The sequence below is a fragment of the Toxotes jaculatrix genome, chromosome 16 (genome assembly GCF_017976425.1).
Source record: "Toxotes jaculatrix isolate fToxJac2 chromosome 16, fToxJac2.pri, whole genome shotgun sequence".
NCBI classification, from domain to species: Eukaryota; Metazoa; Chordata; class Actinopteri; family Toxotidae; genus Toxotes; species Toxotes jaculatrix.
This window is the reverse complement of record NC_054409.1, coordinates 13,324,261-13,338,963: the sequence shown is the minus strand read 5'-3', so window position 1 is coordinate 13,338,963 and position 14,703 is coordinate 13,324,261. Positions and strand designations below refer to the sequence as shown.

Below are 14,703 nucleotides of genomic sequence, written 5' to 3'. Positions count from 1 at the left end.
AATTTTAGACAAATCTGAGTTAACAAACACAACATGCAAAGTATAACAGGTGCATCATGTCAGTCACACAAACTCCTAAAACATTTCCATTTTTTAACCTCAATTTATTGTTCATGCATGTAAGAAACCCATCTGTGATGCATGTAGGATGTTAGCGGTGAAATAAAGAGAATCCCTTTGAAAATCAAGTAAATCTGGAAAAAAAGACGTACTCAAGAATTTCTACAGTATGTTGAGTCAATCAGGGCACAGGACACATCAAATTGAAAATGTTTATTTTCATAAAAAATGAAATTAGAGCAATAAACTGCAAAGCATAGGATTGCAAACAATATCTAAGATATCCGATCCAAAGAAGACAAAATAAGAAAAACAAAGACTATACAATGCAAAAATCTTAACACAGATGTGGTAGTTATCGCCTCTTCTGGAAGATGTTGCCTCTTCCCATTCCACCACGGCCTCTGCCTCTTGCTGCCACTGCAGACAAAAGACAACACGTTTTATAAAAATCAGCCTGACAGAAAAAAACAATCACAGGTCACAGAAACCCCAATGGGTTCACAAATTTTTAAGTAAATAAAACTATTCAAGAGGTGGATGATACAATAACAGAAACACATTTATAGTGCAGTGAAATGCAGTGAAATGCAGTAAAATATCCAAGCATTAAAGTTTTTACTCAGCGAGATGTTGAGACACGTCTGGCTTTGTAGCCTTGTTACCCAGGGGACAAATTATTGGGTATATCTTAAAACAGGATACACCACCACAAATTGCTGCCTCAAAAAAAAAAATTCAGTACAGTTGAATCAATGCCTCTCTGAAAGCTGGGACAGGACAGTGTTCAATGCAGGGTTATGTTAGTCCATTACAATGCAATATACCAGTGTCAATATTATTGTATCTCCACTTTAGGCTAGATACAAATTAGGACATGTCCTCACTGTCAACTCAATACAATTTTATAGTTAATACTGTGTTTGTCTCCTCCCCAGGTTGGCAAAGCCATCATGGTGCCAGAACACAGAAATACAAACAGATCTACTGTATACTTAAAGTGCTTGGTTTAAAACAAATGCATTGACTGGTAACATAAGGGATTCAGCAGCATTTGTGGAAATTATTTCTCTCCTACATAAAAAATGACTAAGAAAGTGATTAAAACATGTGAACTGCCAAGGAATTTAATCAGGCTAAGAATTGCCAGTGTCCTTTGAAATGTCCAGGGAGACACTGGTCCAAAACCTTCCCACTCACCTTGTGCTTTGAGAATAGCTGCCTTGCCCCTTCCTGCACCAGATCCCTGGTTCTTGTTCTTCATACTCTTTAACATAGGGGCATTCTTTAACATGTCAGGTAAGATCAGGAAGCGGATCTTGCTGCCACGGATGTAGACTTGCTCCAGCTGTGCAACCCGGCCATCACGATAGGTCACTGTGATATTGGACATCTGTAGCGACGGAAGAAGATTCTTAATTTTAGCTACATGACAGGTTAGATCACATAATAGGTCTTTTTAGTGTTCTAGTAAATTTAACATATTAAATGCTTAGGGTAAAGGCAGCAATACACTAGAAGATAAATACAACTTAAACAAATTGAAACTATAGCTAAACAGCAATGTATGCCAGTATACACAGTGCAACAAAAAACTGTCAAATCAGTGGTTCACAACTGTCATCTTTCTCTACCAAAGCTCTGATGGCTTCATCTCTAACCATCTAATCTGAACTGATTTGCAACCTTGATTCTAGGTTAAACAAGTACTATAATCAGCTGGCAGAGTCGGGATCCAAGACTACAATACTTGAGGATCAGGGTTGCCAACTGCTGTGTCCAATAAGACTCAAACTTTCTGTCAACCAGAAGTCAAGAATAACTGTGTACTGTCTCTTCATGTATAGTCAACAATGGTCACAAAACCTGACCAAAATCTAGCTTCAAACTGATTGACCCCAGAAAGGAACAGATGAGGAACACACGGGGGTATTATTTAAACGAATTAAATAGAAAATTCTAATATTTCTACTTAATGAAAGCCTCCAAAGAAGACTTGTAATTCTTCCCAAATATCATGCTCATTGAGTGTTTTCTTAGCTTTACTAAGAAATAATACTAATAATAAACTAATACATACATCATAACTGGGGGGGAGTGAGGCTGTAATATTTCCTTATTAAAGACCAACCTGGCAGTTCATGTTGTCCTCAGCCTCGATCAGCTTGCCCCTGTAGACCTCACCCGTGTTGGTCTCACAGGTCACGATGTGTCCTTCTGCTTCATGCAGAACCTTAATTGGCACGCCGATGGACATTTTCAATTGTCTTCCTGAAATGCAACATTGTAGAATGTGTTACAATGTGCTGTTAGATAAGAAATCATGTAATACAAAGTACTCCACCACAAATCTATTCTCTCTAATCTGCAATTACTTCAAAATCTTTAACAATGGAAGTCTTAGCTAGTTGGGCTAAAGCTATCTCTTGTTTTTGTCACCAAACGTGCTTATTTAAGCAATATTGTGAAACATAATTTACATTTCATCTTGTTTAAACTGCTGAGAAACAACGAACTGGATCAATGTTTCTAAGTAAATCCATTACTTGAATTAGCCCGATACCGTGTCTCCTAATCAAACTGAAAAGTAAAACCACGCTTGAAAACATTACGGTAAGCAGATCAATGCTTTGATTCCATGTAGGATGCGGTGTGAGAATTGTGAACTTAAAACTTGACGAAATTTGACCAGTTTCATTGCAGAAGAAGAGAAAGTTAACCGCTAGCTAAAATTAGCTACATTAGCTGGCTAGGCTAATTTACAATAATGCAGTTACTCCAAGAGCTCTGAAAATTTATTCGAGCTAAAGAGCTCTGAAAATGTATTCGAGCTAAACACTTGTACGTTCTACAAACGAAAGCTTAACACGATTTAAACACTAATTTAACGATAATATTTGATTCCTTCCTGAAGTGGAATCTTAGCTCAACAAATAGACGGAGCCATGTTGGCTAAGTGAATGAATGAGCTCCAACGAACGACAAAGACAAACACCACTGCTGGGCAAACTAAGTGATAACGCCGTGTTATCCAACCTGTTTAGACGCTTACCTTGATTTTGTCTTCAAAAAGGACTTTTTAAATTTGTTTTATTCTTCAGGGGCTCTGCAACGTGCGCCCGTCGATTTCGCGTCACTTTTTGAGCCTTTTTCCGCCTACCCACAATGCCACAAAGGTTCAATGAAGTGCTTCCTGTGGCGTCCGGTGGCGCATTGTGGGAGTTGTATTTTTGAGCTCATTTATGCTCTTAATGATAAATAAATGAAGCGCTGTTTGCCTGACCCTTGATGATTTCTGTCATCTGAGTAACAGGGTCAGCAGCAAGTGGAACAAAGTTAAAAGCTGCAGTTTTATGCCGCCTGTGCATGCGTATCTATGCAAAACTGTCTTAATGAATCTCTGCTAATTTGCCTGTTTTTCTAAAAATGGAGAACATGCTGGCAAGATCCTCATGTCGTGCGTCCTACATAGTAGTTTATGACTGAATGGCATGCTATAAAGAGGCCTGTTGGATTGTATTCCTTCAGGACATCATACCATCATGGGCACTGATGGAGCCTGGTCTGTCATTACAAAATAAACCGTGGTGTCTATGAGGTAGATTAAACAGCTGATATGGGGTATATCTCCTTTTGTTCATCTATTTATTTAATGTTTATTGTCTAGAAATAACTCAGATTTGAATCTCCCATAACCACATAGTTTTACTAACCCTTATCAAAAGGTCACAAAAACAAATCATTAAAATGAAAATGACTTCATTCATTTAAATACCCTTGTACATGGCCATAAAGTGTAATAAACAACACTGATATGTATAGCTTTTGAATAAATATACAGTACATGAGCTAGAAGCATAACCGTATACGTTTTTTTCCTCATACATGTCTCTGGGATTGCTTTAAGGCAAATGTTGCTTAATGCAGGTCTTTCTCACAGTGGAAGGGCTTTTTAATGAGGAAAGAGAAAGCATAATGGCATAATAAAAGACATCATCAAATGAACCTTCATTTGATTTCCATTGCATTAGGCTCATTGACTGGCGTCAGCAGCCAGGCTACTCTGTAAACACCTCTTGCAGAGTAGTCTGCAGTCTTGTGTATGTACTTTATGTGTGTGTTTTTCATCTGCCTATGTGTGCAAGCCTGACTCTGAAACTAGCCACATTACAGGCATATGGACTGATATTTGAATAGATCAAACAAGCTCTTTGTTTTGGATGGCTGGTAACTGGCTTGTATACATCAGCGCCTTTGACTCATGTGTCACATAGTTGTTGAAGCAGCAACGGACATGTGTTGCCTGGCATTTATCAGACTAGCAACATCAAGCCTTCTGTAGCTATCCAGCAATTTGAGAAATTACTTTTTAACGGATCTATACACGAGAGATACTGCATGCCTTGTACTTTCCGTCAAAAGCCATTCTTTTCTACTATGTATTTAACACATATTTTATTCTCAGTTCAGTAAAACCAATACAGATGGCCATTACAAAAGGTGACATGATCCAACATTATCAAATAAATGCAGTTCAAGAGTTTAAATGTTTAAAGTCTCTTTAAAATGCATTGCAAGATACAGTACTGTTGAGAAGGTCTTGTTTTCTGCACATTAAAGATGCACATAGTCTTAACGACATGCAACCTAAAAAAATGATGTTTATCTTGGAAAAAAATTAGCATCAGCACAGTTGTTTGTGTGCTTGTAGATCTGATCCAACTCTGAGATTATTGATGAGGGCAAAGACCTAAGCAGACCAAAATATTACCTGGCAATTAGTTCAAGAGAAAAACAGATTTACTGCTGCTGCTGATTTTCTGAGGCTTCATTAATCCATCATGTTCTCATATTTGCAGACTACTATATGTTTAATTACAACAGAAATATATTTTAAATACCTAAATGTATTGGTCATGAGACCTCTGTAAGCTCTGTGGAGCAGGTACAGTCAGTCTGTTTTAGGGTGAGCGCATGAACATTCACATATGCAATGCAGCTCCCACTATCTTTCAACTCCAAAACATCTGTTGTTCCCCCCAAATATGTGAGTGACTCTATTCCATCCTGTGCAGCAAATCCCATGATGCTTGGCTGCTGCTGTGTCCCTGTGAGGGCGCTGTCCTTTATTTGGTTTCCATTGAGTATGTAACTGCTTGGTGCAGAGTCTAACTTTGACGACCAGTGGCAAGAGGCTTCATGAGCAGGTTTTGGTGGAGTTCGATCAGGACTGGGGTCCAGGATGTAACTATTTACCACCGTGCCACATGATGAATCCGCTTTACTCGTGCGAGAAGAGGCCCTCACAATGCTGCTCCTAACACTTCTCCCATCACCCCTCCCAAAGCCAAACCCGTGTACATCCCTCTTGCCCAGGATGTGCTGGTACAGGATCTTCCGGAAGGTCTGTCTGAACTCCCGAATGCGGTAGGCATAGATGAAGGGATTCACAACAGAGTTAGCATGGGAGAGGATGATTGCGATGTTCATCACCCAGATATGTGGGCGGTTACAGTCCTCACACAGGTGGTTGAAACAGTTGATGATGTGCACTGGAAGCCAACATAAAGCAAACAAACCTACAATGATGGCCAGTGATTTGGCGGCATGCACCTCCTTCTGCAGGGTTGAACGAGATGCGCTGGAAGATGAGGTTATCGCTCCAGGAGCAGGTGTCTGTGCAACTTTGAGCCCCATCAATCGGAGCTGGCGTCGTGCAGCCATGAAGATATGGGCATAGACGACAAGCATGACCCCCAGAGGCACCAGCACACAGCCAAAGAAATTGAAATAGACCATGTAGTCCAGGGTAACTACTCCTTCGAACAGGCACTCAGTCATGCCTTTGGGGCAGATGTTCCCGCTGCTGGTGGCGGCTGTGGTGTTCAAACCTGTCAAACAAACATTTTGTATAATTATGGCAAGTTAATGTGCATGGTTAGGGTTTCAGACCACAAATCTAACAGCTGGCCTCAAGTTTTTCTCTCAGAAATCATTTCAACAGTAAGAGCCACTTAGCTGAATTGAAGCCAATGTGGAAATCCCAGATGCATTTCCTCTAATTGTCAAAACTAAAGTGAATTTGAGCACTTTTCTCGAGAAATACAATGCCAATGCATTTTCCCATTTTCCCCGTCTTTTTCATGTTTTTTTCTCTCTCATGATATATGTACATCACTTTAGAAAATGGATGAGTGGTGTTGAGACTTAAAATTGTGCACATTTGGAGATGTGCTTACTTTTATTAACTCCTGACTGCTGAGTACTCATTCCATTTTCTAAATTCTGATTATCTGGCTTTAAACAACTAACAATGAAACAAATGAAACAAAAACCAAACCATCTTCTCAGAAACCTACGAACAATGTAACATAGGCCACATTTATGTTTTTCTACAGTCTAGGTAAAGAACACCTTGGAGGCACTGAAAGCATTTACATTTACATTTGTCCCATAAATTTCCCACCTCTATTCCAGCCCAGCATTGGAGTCAGGCCGATGCCTACTGAGAGGACCCAGCACAAAGCGATGATGCCCTTTGCCCTCTGCCCTGTCACCAGGCTGTTGTACCTGAAAGGTTGAGCAGAACTCAATAAAACACGAGCGCCAGCTGCTTTATCTAATCTCATTGTGATCGTATCTGCCTAAATCAGAGTCAATATTTGTTGATTTAAATGAGGACAAAATGGTTCTGCATTCAAGCTTGACTGTATTATTTAATAAACCAAAGAGAAGAATTTTTTTTAATTGTTACATCACTGGCTTTTAAATAGAGGACACACTGAGGCCTGACAGCGCAACCACTCTTGAAAAAAATGTTAGCTGGTGTAGGAGGAGACAGTGTAAGATCCTGTGGTGTCTCTGAGCATGACTGTGAATGTTGGTGTAGTTGTGCATTAACTGGCATTTCCTTCCAACACTGTTGTTTACAGGCACACTTCCTTTTCACCTCTGACATTAACCTAAAGTTCGGAACAGTTTGCTTTCAAGTCAGTTTATATAAAAGCTAGCTGCATCCGAGCAATGCAATGAAATCATCTTGTTGTTTTGATGGCTTTTCTGATGACTTGCAACTCAACTCAGACATGGACATGGTTTTACAGAAGGGGGGGTTGAGGCTGTTATACTACACAATACCAGCAGGGCCGATCCGAGGACCTAAACCCAAGTATGATGTATATGAGCTACACACCATCCTTTTAGAAATATGTGTGCAGCCAATGATAAGATCTTAAGTTAAATATAAAAAAGCCATATGTTACAAAATTTAAGTTTGGTCAAATGAATAAAATAAAAATTAGATTTCAACAATATTGTATTTTTAAGGTATTTTTTAAGACAGTGAAACTCAAATCAGCATGAATAACTAAAGAAAATATTCTTTGTAACATCACCTAACCCACACTGACTTGTCCCTGTGTTTTGTAGCCATTATCCCATGTGACTGATATCTTTCATGGGCAGGGTGGCAGCCAGTAGGCTATATTAAGCTCCCTAAACTTCTGATGAATTATTAGCTCTCCGATCTTTGGTGCCAGGGTAGTGGCCCCAGTGTGAGCACACAAACAGGCGCAGGATCCATTATGCAACTGCTTATGCAAATGCGTCACCTGCTGTGGCTTACTAGAAGAAATATCCACTCATGACAGAAGTGAGGAATGCAGCTGTGACTAAACAACAGTGCATTTGCTTACACAAACGAACAATATGAGTCAATGTTATGTCAAAATACCTGTTGCATAAAGAATGAATGGGGAACTTTCTTGTAAGATGCAAAATGAGTGAACCCTTTCAAGTAAATACTATTTGAATGGCGCTGATTTATGTGGAGGGTAATGATCAAAGACTTCAGAGGACAGGCAGCCGTAGAAGTTCACACAGAAGCACACGAACAGTAACCCAATAAACCCTGCGGAGACATATATCTCTGTCTGCACACAGCCGGCCAGATTAGCTCTAACTGAATAAGATCTCTCTGTAATTCATTGTGCTTTGGATGTTTCTCACCTTTAATGATTCATCTCTGATGAGAAAAAAGAGCATTGTGTAAGTATACTGTGCAAAAGGCAACAGTTTAAATTCAACAGCAACAGAAAAATCCTGCTAAAATATAATATTCAACCCCCTCTCCCAAAAAAAAAAGCTCATTAATTGTGTCGCAGAAAGATTTGGACAGTCTGAAAAGTGATGCTAAAGTGAGAATGTGGAAATCTGTCTCAGTTTTCAGTGCAGTTGATGCGACCTTTCGCTTTCCCCTCACCTGAGTGGGTTCTTGATAGCGATGTAGCGGTCCACAGCGATAGCCAGAAGGCTGAAGATGGAGCTCTGGGTGAGCACGAGGACGAAGCAAGCGATGAACAGGCAGCCATGGAAGTTGGCACAGAAGCCGGTGCTGATGTCGGATTGCAAGAGAACATCACAGGTTCAGCAAGACAGAAGTTAGGTTATTACCACAAATCAGTCTCAGAGTTATACTGTGATGTATTAAGCTTTGATCCAAGATTACAGCGATTTTGAGTCCTATAAAAAAAGAGAATTGCAAAGTGTAAAAATGAAATAACAAACGTAACAATACCTAATAGTGATGGCAAAGGGAATTGCCAGCAGCCCTACAGCAATGTCAGCCACTGCCAGTGACACCACAAAGAAGTTGGTGATGCTCTGTAGGTTGGAGTTGAGGCAGACGGCCCAGCAGACCAGGATGTTCCCAGCCACAGCCAGGCAGGCGATGATCAGCTCCAGGCCAATATAGACCAGCTGGTCATTCTTCAGCATGATTATTTTTTCCTCCTTTTTTGCTTTCTTTGAGCTTTCATCCCACACGCCCAGCCGCTTGAAGTGTTGTTAGACAAAACAGATGCTTGCCAAACTGCATAGTACGACTTAAGGGAAGAGTGATTGTGTAGCTGGAGGACAGCCAAGACAGGAAGTTCCCACCACCAACGTCACACTTGCGATGCCTGACTTCACTCGTACCTTTTACTGTCAAACACACGGTATCAGTCTGTCAGTCCTCCTCTTTGTCTCTTCAGCATGGTAAACTTTGTCACAGATGGCAGCAGAATATCGAGGAGGGAGCGTCTGGGAGTTTTGCCCAACAGCTACCAAATTAAGAGCAGTGGTCTGGAGAGAGAAAGAGAGAGAACACAATCTCAGTGGTATAGCCTGAACAAACAGATTGCAGGTTACCACACACAGGTCAGAAAAGCCATCTATCTCTGGACGACAGGGACACAGTTTGTTCTCCACACAGGGCCAAAGCAGACAGTCCAACAATGCACCTTTTATTTCAGGAAAAGTTTCCCGAAACCCTTCCACACACTAATCATTCCCGCCACTGACATGCTTTCCTCCAAAATCACTGATAATTACACAAAATAAGACACGCATAAATTTGAAAGTCATTGTACATTTACAGGAACACTGCGGCAAACTATCTCTGCTGTGTTTCCTCAGGGTGTTTTGTTAAATTCCTCTATACCTCAATAAGGAGATTAGGGTGGTACAACCTTAGATAACCTTCACATAGAAGGACTCTGCATGAAATGTAGGCCAATGTATTCAGTTCACTAGGGTGCAATGGTTCAAGGGAGTGAGATTCAGATAACTGAGGCTACACTGATGCTGTATCTTAGTTTTTTGAGATCGCTCCAGTGGTTAGAAATAACTGAGATTATCTTTGACCTACAGCAAAGAAGTAGAGTTGTTGTGGAAGTTTGTGTGGTAGCCTGCAATCACTTAAAGTTAAAGTTAGCTTAGTTTGGGCTTATTCTGTTGAATTCTGAACAGGTTTTATCAGCTGTGTCTGCCTGATATGACCCAACACACTTATTCGCTTTCTTCCCGAGAGTCAGATGAGAGGGTTGATACCACTCTCACTTCACCATTTGGTTGAAACACAAAAACACACAAAAGAACCTATTTTTATCTTCTCTATACCAAGAGACAAAGCCCACAGAGTTAAAGGCTTAGTGAAAATAGCTGTGTATTATGAAAGATATGATAATGATATTTTAGCCAAACTAAATTTTAACTATGTTAAGTTTAGTTCTAGTAATATCAAACCACAAACTTTCAGGGATGGAAACCCACGTTTCTGTTTCAAATTGAAGGAAAAACCAACAATAAAATGTCTCAGTTAGCTGTTGGGCCACCATGTGCTGCAAGAACAGCTTCAATGCACCTTAGCACCATCCTATGAGTCTCTGTACTCTGAAGATGTTCCCTAATGATCTTGCAGTTTTGTGACTGAAGCTCCTGCCATACGATGAACCCTCTTTCAAAGTCACTCAGAGCTTTACCTCTTGCCATCTTGGTACAAAATCAGAATCAGCTGGGCTTACTCAGCATGTTTATACATGCCACAGAGCCTGATTGGATGTTGCTTAATTGTACCATGAAGTGCACCTGTGTGGAAGCAACTACATTTGTTATGTTTTTCCACTCATTCATTCAGGTTTTGTCATTTGTATGTTAATTTAATGGCTTGAATGTACAAAGGTCATTTCTTTTGATTCTCTAATTAAGTAGCACCTTTCTGACTGTGGCAGTTCAGGCTTGAACATTATCAGAAAGGTCAAGCTCAAATAAACTGCCTCTATCAGTCATGCTGGGGGGGGGGCTTGCTAAGAGACCACAACTGCATTTCTGTGCCCTTACATGGAAATGTTAAAAATGTAAACAGAACAGAAAACAAATTTCTTTCTTTTCTCAGATTCATGGCACTTGTCATACTTTGTTCAAATCTACCTCTTTTGACTACATATAACCCTGTAGCTCTGTGCCAGTGATCCTGACTGGCAGTACATCGGACCAGGGTCCTTGTTATCCCCTATTGTTCTGCCACTGAAACCTTCTCACAGCCCAAAGGAATTTAAAAACCAGGGTTTATCCAGCAGGTTTGGAAAGCTACAGCGACAGAAAAATGCCCGGACTTTGAGTTTCATTAAGACCTCAAGAGGCTGCAAAAGTTTCTGAAACTGCACAAGACAAGTAATTCATCAAAGTTAAAATAAATTTTAAAAAAAGGAACTTACAATACTGAGGTTTAAAGGTTATAATACATCACATGATGAGCCTTCTTCTTTAACCTTCTTCAGTGGGCTACCTTGGCAAAAACTGTTCACCATTATTATGAAAACGGACATATGTGCCTAGAGGCCTTGTAGGAAGTGATAAGAAAATGCACATCCTGCTGGAGGGGATCTGTCACTGCCCTGTCAATCAATGTAACAGCTCAGCTCCACAACTCAGCAACAAAAAGAAAAGCTGTTTTAATATTGTATTTCTACTGGTGAAAGCCCTTGTGTTTATAACTAATGAGGAATATACTGACAACACAATGTTGAACTCTTGTAACTAAACCAGGTTAGACATAAACATTGTCTGAGCCAAACGATAATCTACTGAACAATCAACACACAGCATGTTATGTCTAGTGATGGAAAAAGGCTGAGCCCCTTTAACTGTCTATTTCTATTTAAAAGCTTTCCAAATTTAGATAAATTCACACACTGTCACACAGTGGCAAGAGAAAGTCAGTGAACTGCTTAGAATCATCTGCATTTTTCTGTAAATTTGTCTTAAAATATGGTCAGATATTTTTTAACTAATAACACACAAAACTGAATACATCATTGAAATATTCTCAGTGTGGGCTGGGAAAAGTATGTGAGCCCCTAAGTGGTGTCAGGAGTTAGTAAACCTGGAGTTCGGTCAATGAAACCAGACTGGAGGTGGGGGTTTAAGCTACTTTGACTTACAAACAACACTCAGACATTTTGAGTTTACTGTTCACAAGAAGCATCAGCCAATGTGAACCACGCCTCACAAGGGCAACAAAGTCATCTCAGAGAGTTTAGATATTCATCAGTCCACAGTCAGACAAAATGCCCGTGAATGGAGATGGTTAAGTTCTATGGCTATTGAACCTAGAGGTGGGCGTCCAGCTAAGTTGACTCCAAAGGCACAACGCACAATGACTAATGAGGAAAAACAAGAATCCCACAGTAACAGCTAAAGGCCATACCATACACATACTACCATACACAAACCATAGTTGCCTGGAGCATGGTGTCCATGGTAAGACACCATGGTAGGACACCACAGAGGAAGCTGCTGATCTCCAAAAACAATAAAAAAAAAAGAAAGAAACCCTGAGAAAATGGCTGAGCTGAGGCAGGTCATTGAGGAAGAAAGGTCCAAAATTCCTCCTGAAAGGTGTACAGGTCTGAGCTACAGCGACAGAGGATCAACCACATTTTAATCCAAGGGTTCACTTACTTTTGCCACTAGGACTTTGAATGTTTAATGGGTGTGTTTGATAAAGACACACACACACACAAAAAAATTGTTAGTGTTTTTTTTTTTTTTTTCGCATCAGCACAGTGTTTGTCTATACATGTGACTTAGATAAAGATCAGATCACATTTTATGACCAGTCAATGCTGAAAAGCAGGTGATTACAGAAGGTTCACATATTTTTCTTGCCCCTGTTACAGTTAAATACATATTTACATTTTTACTGATAGCAGTAGTTAAAGGATAACCTCTTACAGATATAGTTTGAGTGCGCTTTTGTTCACTTTATAAAAACATAGTCCTTATGCTACAGAATAGGGTAAAAACACCTGTTCAAACTGTTACTGCTCATAGTAGAAAATGGTCCAAAGATTAATGAACTTATTTAAAACAAAACTTCAATAAGCAGAAAACAACAACTATTATTATTATTATTATTATTACCTTAATATTGGCGTGGAAATAAGCCTTTCCACTCAATCAGCCCGTTCAGATGATCAGTCTGTTAACTGGCAGCGCCACTAGAAAAGTAAAGGAGCAAAACAAGCTGATGCGCTTATAACTTCAATATGGTGAAATCAAAGTGGAACAAAAAAGAAAAAGATGTAAATCTTCTGTCACGGTCCATGTTCACTGCACTGCTCGTGTTCGGGTCGCCGGGAGAAGTTTGAAGGTGCGCCCCGACACAACGCTGCAGGAGGAAAACCCGCGGGCACAGACGCACCGCCTCTACTTGTGAGCGTGTGTGTGTGTGTGTGTTTGGCGGGGGGGCTTCTGGTAAACAGTGACGAATGGAAATAACCGATGACAGCAGGTTGGGGGGCAAACCATGAAGTGACAGGACCCGAGACTAAAATAAAATGAAATTCAGATAAGAGAATTTAAATGAATTTAAAACTTTTAAATAATAAATTAGATATATACTCTGAGGTTTTCTTTATAAAGATGAGTCAGCCATAGGAACACCGAACTGTATGTTTGTTTGTTATCTAACATACCTCGTTGTGTTGCAACTTCTGTGCCACTTTATCATGTTTTATGTGGCTAGGACAGCTGATGTTTCAGTTTGATTCCCTTTTCTTTACTAAAGCAGAAAGCAGAACAGATCTTCCAAAGCTTATCTTTTGTATTTTTTCTTCCTTTTTCTTGTCAGTTTTTTTTTTTTTTTTTTTGGTTCTCTTTTTTCTTTCTTTCTCTGTCTTGTTCTCAGAAAATGGATAACACTAGCGATGCTATAAAAACTGTCTAATTTAATCCACATTCCCAGTGGCGCAAGCCTATTTGGAACCACTGAGATCACTGCAGTGGCCGGATCTCAGCTCTGTCTCATTGGTTAAGACTCATTTATACAACTTTGAAGGGTGCAATGCTATCAAATGATTAACAAGACTAGAGAAGTATTATTAGCACTCATGTTTCTGCCAGGTTTATACAATGATGAGGGTGAAGCTGCAGCGCATTTCAGCATGAGTTCAGCAGACCCATGACTCATGGCATTTAGATTTAGTTTGTCCAAGCAAAAATGTTGTGGACGATTTGCATTCGATGGAAGATTTCAAGACCCAGAAAATGTCTCCTGCTGAAAGTCGTGGTTCTTCGTTCATGTCAACAGGATTGTAATTGACCAAGGAAAGAAAACCTTGGTCGACATAAAAATTAGACATTTCCACACAAGTTTACTGGCAAGTTTATACATTTAGCATCATTTTTAATTTGTCACTTTTATTATCTTTCAGACTCAACAGGATTCTTGCCTTTCACTGCTCAGCTGCAGCTCTGCACTGCTTTGTGAATGACATAGATGTGTTCATTGTGAAAAAATTGGAAGATTCACAGTAAATTGATTGTATTCATGCCAAATCCTGTCATGATGAATCATCCGTCTGTTTGTTCTCTGTGGGTGCCTTTTCCAGGTTGCCTCTATGACACATGACAGTTGAAGTGGTTCAGCTTCAGTATTTCTCTCTCTAAAAAAAGAAAAAAAAAAGTCTCATTCTATGTAGATACAGGAGATTTTATTTAACATTTTTGTGTACAAACATAGGCTGCAAATGCCTTCCAAACATGTTTGCCCTCAGAATACAGTATTCTTTTTTACAGTTCTACAAGCAGAACATTGAATATTGAACAGGAACAAGAGTCAAAAAATTGAGGAAGGTAAAAAGAGAAAATGTTTGTGGTTGGTCAGCAAGTCTCATCCTCAGCTTTGTTATGCACATTTGTTCCCCAGAGGTTAATGTAGCCTCATTTAACATCAGAGTAGTGGCAGCAGAGGGTCCTTTCAAAGTATTAACTATAGTATGGAAATGTGGTGAGAATTACCAAGGTCATGTACAGTAAATG

General features: G+C 39.8%; 2 protein-coding genes across 2 annotated transcripts; both read right to left on the bottom strand.

The window, feature by feature from the left end:
- Window positions 1-258: 258 nt before the first annotated feature.
- snrpd3l (small nuclear ribonucleoprotein D3 polypeptide, like) lies at window positions 259-3,226 on the bottom strand. The gene is made up of 4 exons (XM_041059103.1): window positions 3,113-3,226; window positions 2,192-2,331; window positions 1,261-1,453; window positions 259-480 (listed from the first exon to the last, which is right to left on the bottom strand). The coding sequence occupies exons 2-4, from the start codon at window positions 2,315-2,317 to the stop codon at window positions 416-418; spliced, it is 384 nt and encodes a 127-aa protein (XP_040915037.1). The 5' UTR covers window positions 2,318-2,331; window positions 3,113-3,226; the 3' UTR covers window positions 259-415.
- Window positions 3,227-3,853: 627 nt separating this feature from the next.
- Window positions 3,854-13,020, bottom strand: adora2ab (adenosine A2a receptor b). Its single transcript, XM_041059824.1, has 5 exons — window positions 12,805-13,020; window positions 8,636-9,183; window positions 8,321-8,452; window positions 6,527-6,630; window positions 3,854-5,951 (listed from the first exon to the last, which is right to left on the bottom strand). The coding sequence occupies exons 2-5, from the start codon at window positions 8,833-8,835 to the stop codon at window positions 4,975-4,977; spliced, it is 1,413 nt and encodes a 470-aa protein (XP_040915758.1). The 5' UTR covers window positions 8,836-9,183; window positions 12,805-13,020; the 3' UTR covers window positions 3,854-4,974.
- Window positions 13,021-14,703: the final 1,683 nt, after the last annotated feature.

Bases quoted from the DNA above. Each gene is read 5' to 3' on its own strand.
- adora2ab (XM_041059824.1), bottom strand. From the start codon at position 8,835: ATGCTGAAGAATGACCAGCTGGTCTATATTGGCCTGGAGCTGATCATC. The intron at 8,453-8,635 runs GTATTGTTACGT...ATCCGACATCAG, and splicing joins CCCTTTGCCATCACTATTAG to CACCGGCTTCTGTGCCAACT. The intron at 6,631-8,320 runs GTGAGGGGAAAG...TCAACCTTTCAG, and splicing joins GCTATCAAGAACCCACTCAG to GTACAACAGCCTGGTGACAG.
- snrpd3l (XM_041059103.1), bottom strand. From the start codon at position 2,317: ATGTCCATCGGCGTGCCAATTAAGGTTCTGCATGAAGCAGAAGGACAC. The intron at 1,454-2,191 runs GTTGGTCTTTAA...CCGTCGCTACAG, and splicing joins AGGACAACATGAACTGCCAG to ATGTCCAATATCACAGTGAC. The intron at 481-1,260 runs GTGAGTGGGAAG...TTTTGTCTGCAG, and splicing joins AGCTATTCTCAAAGCACAAG to TGGCAGCAAGAGGCAGAGGC.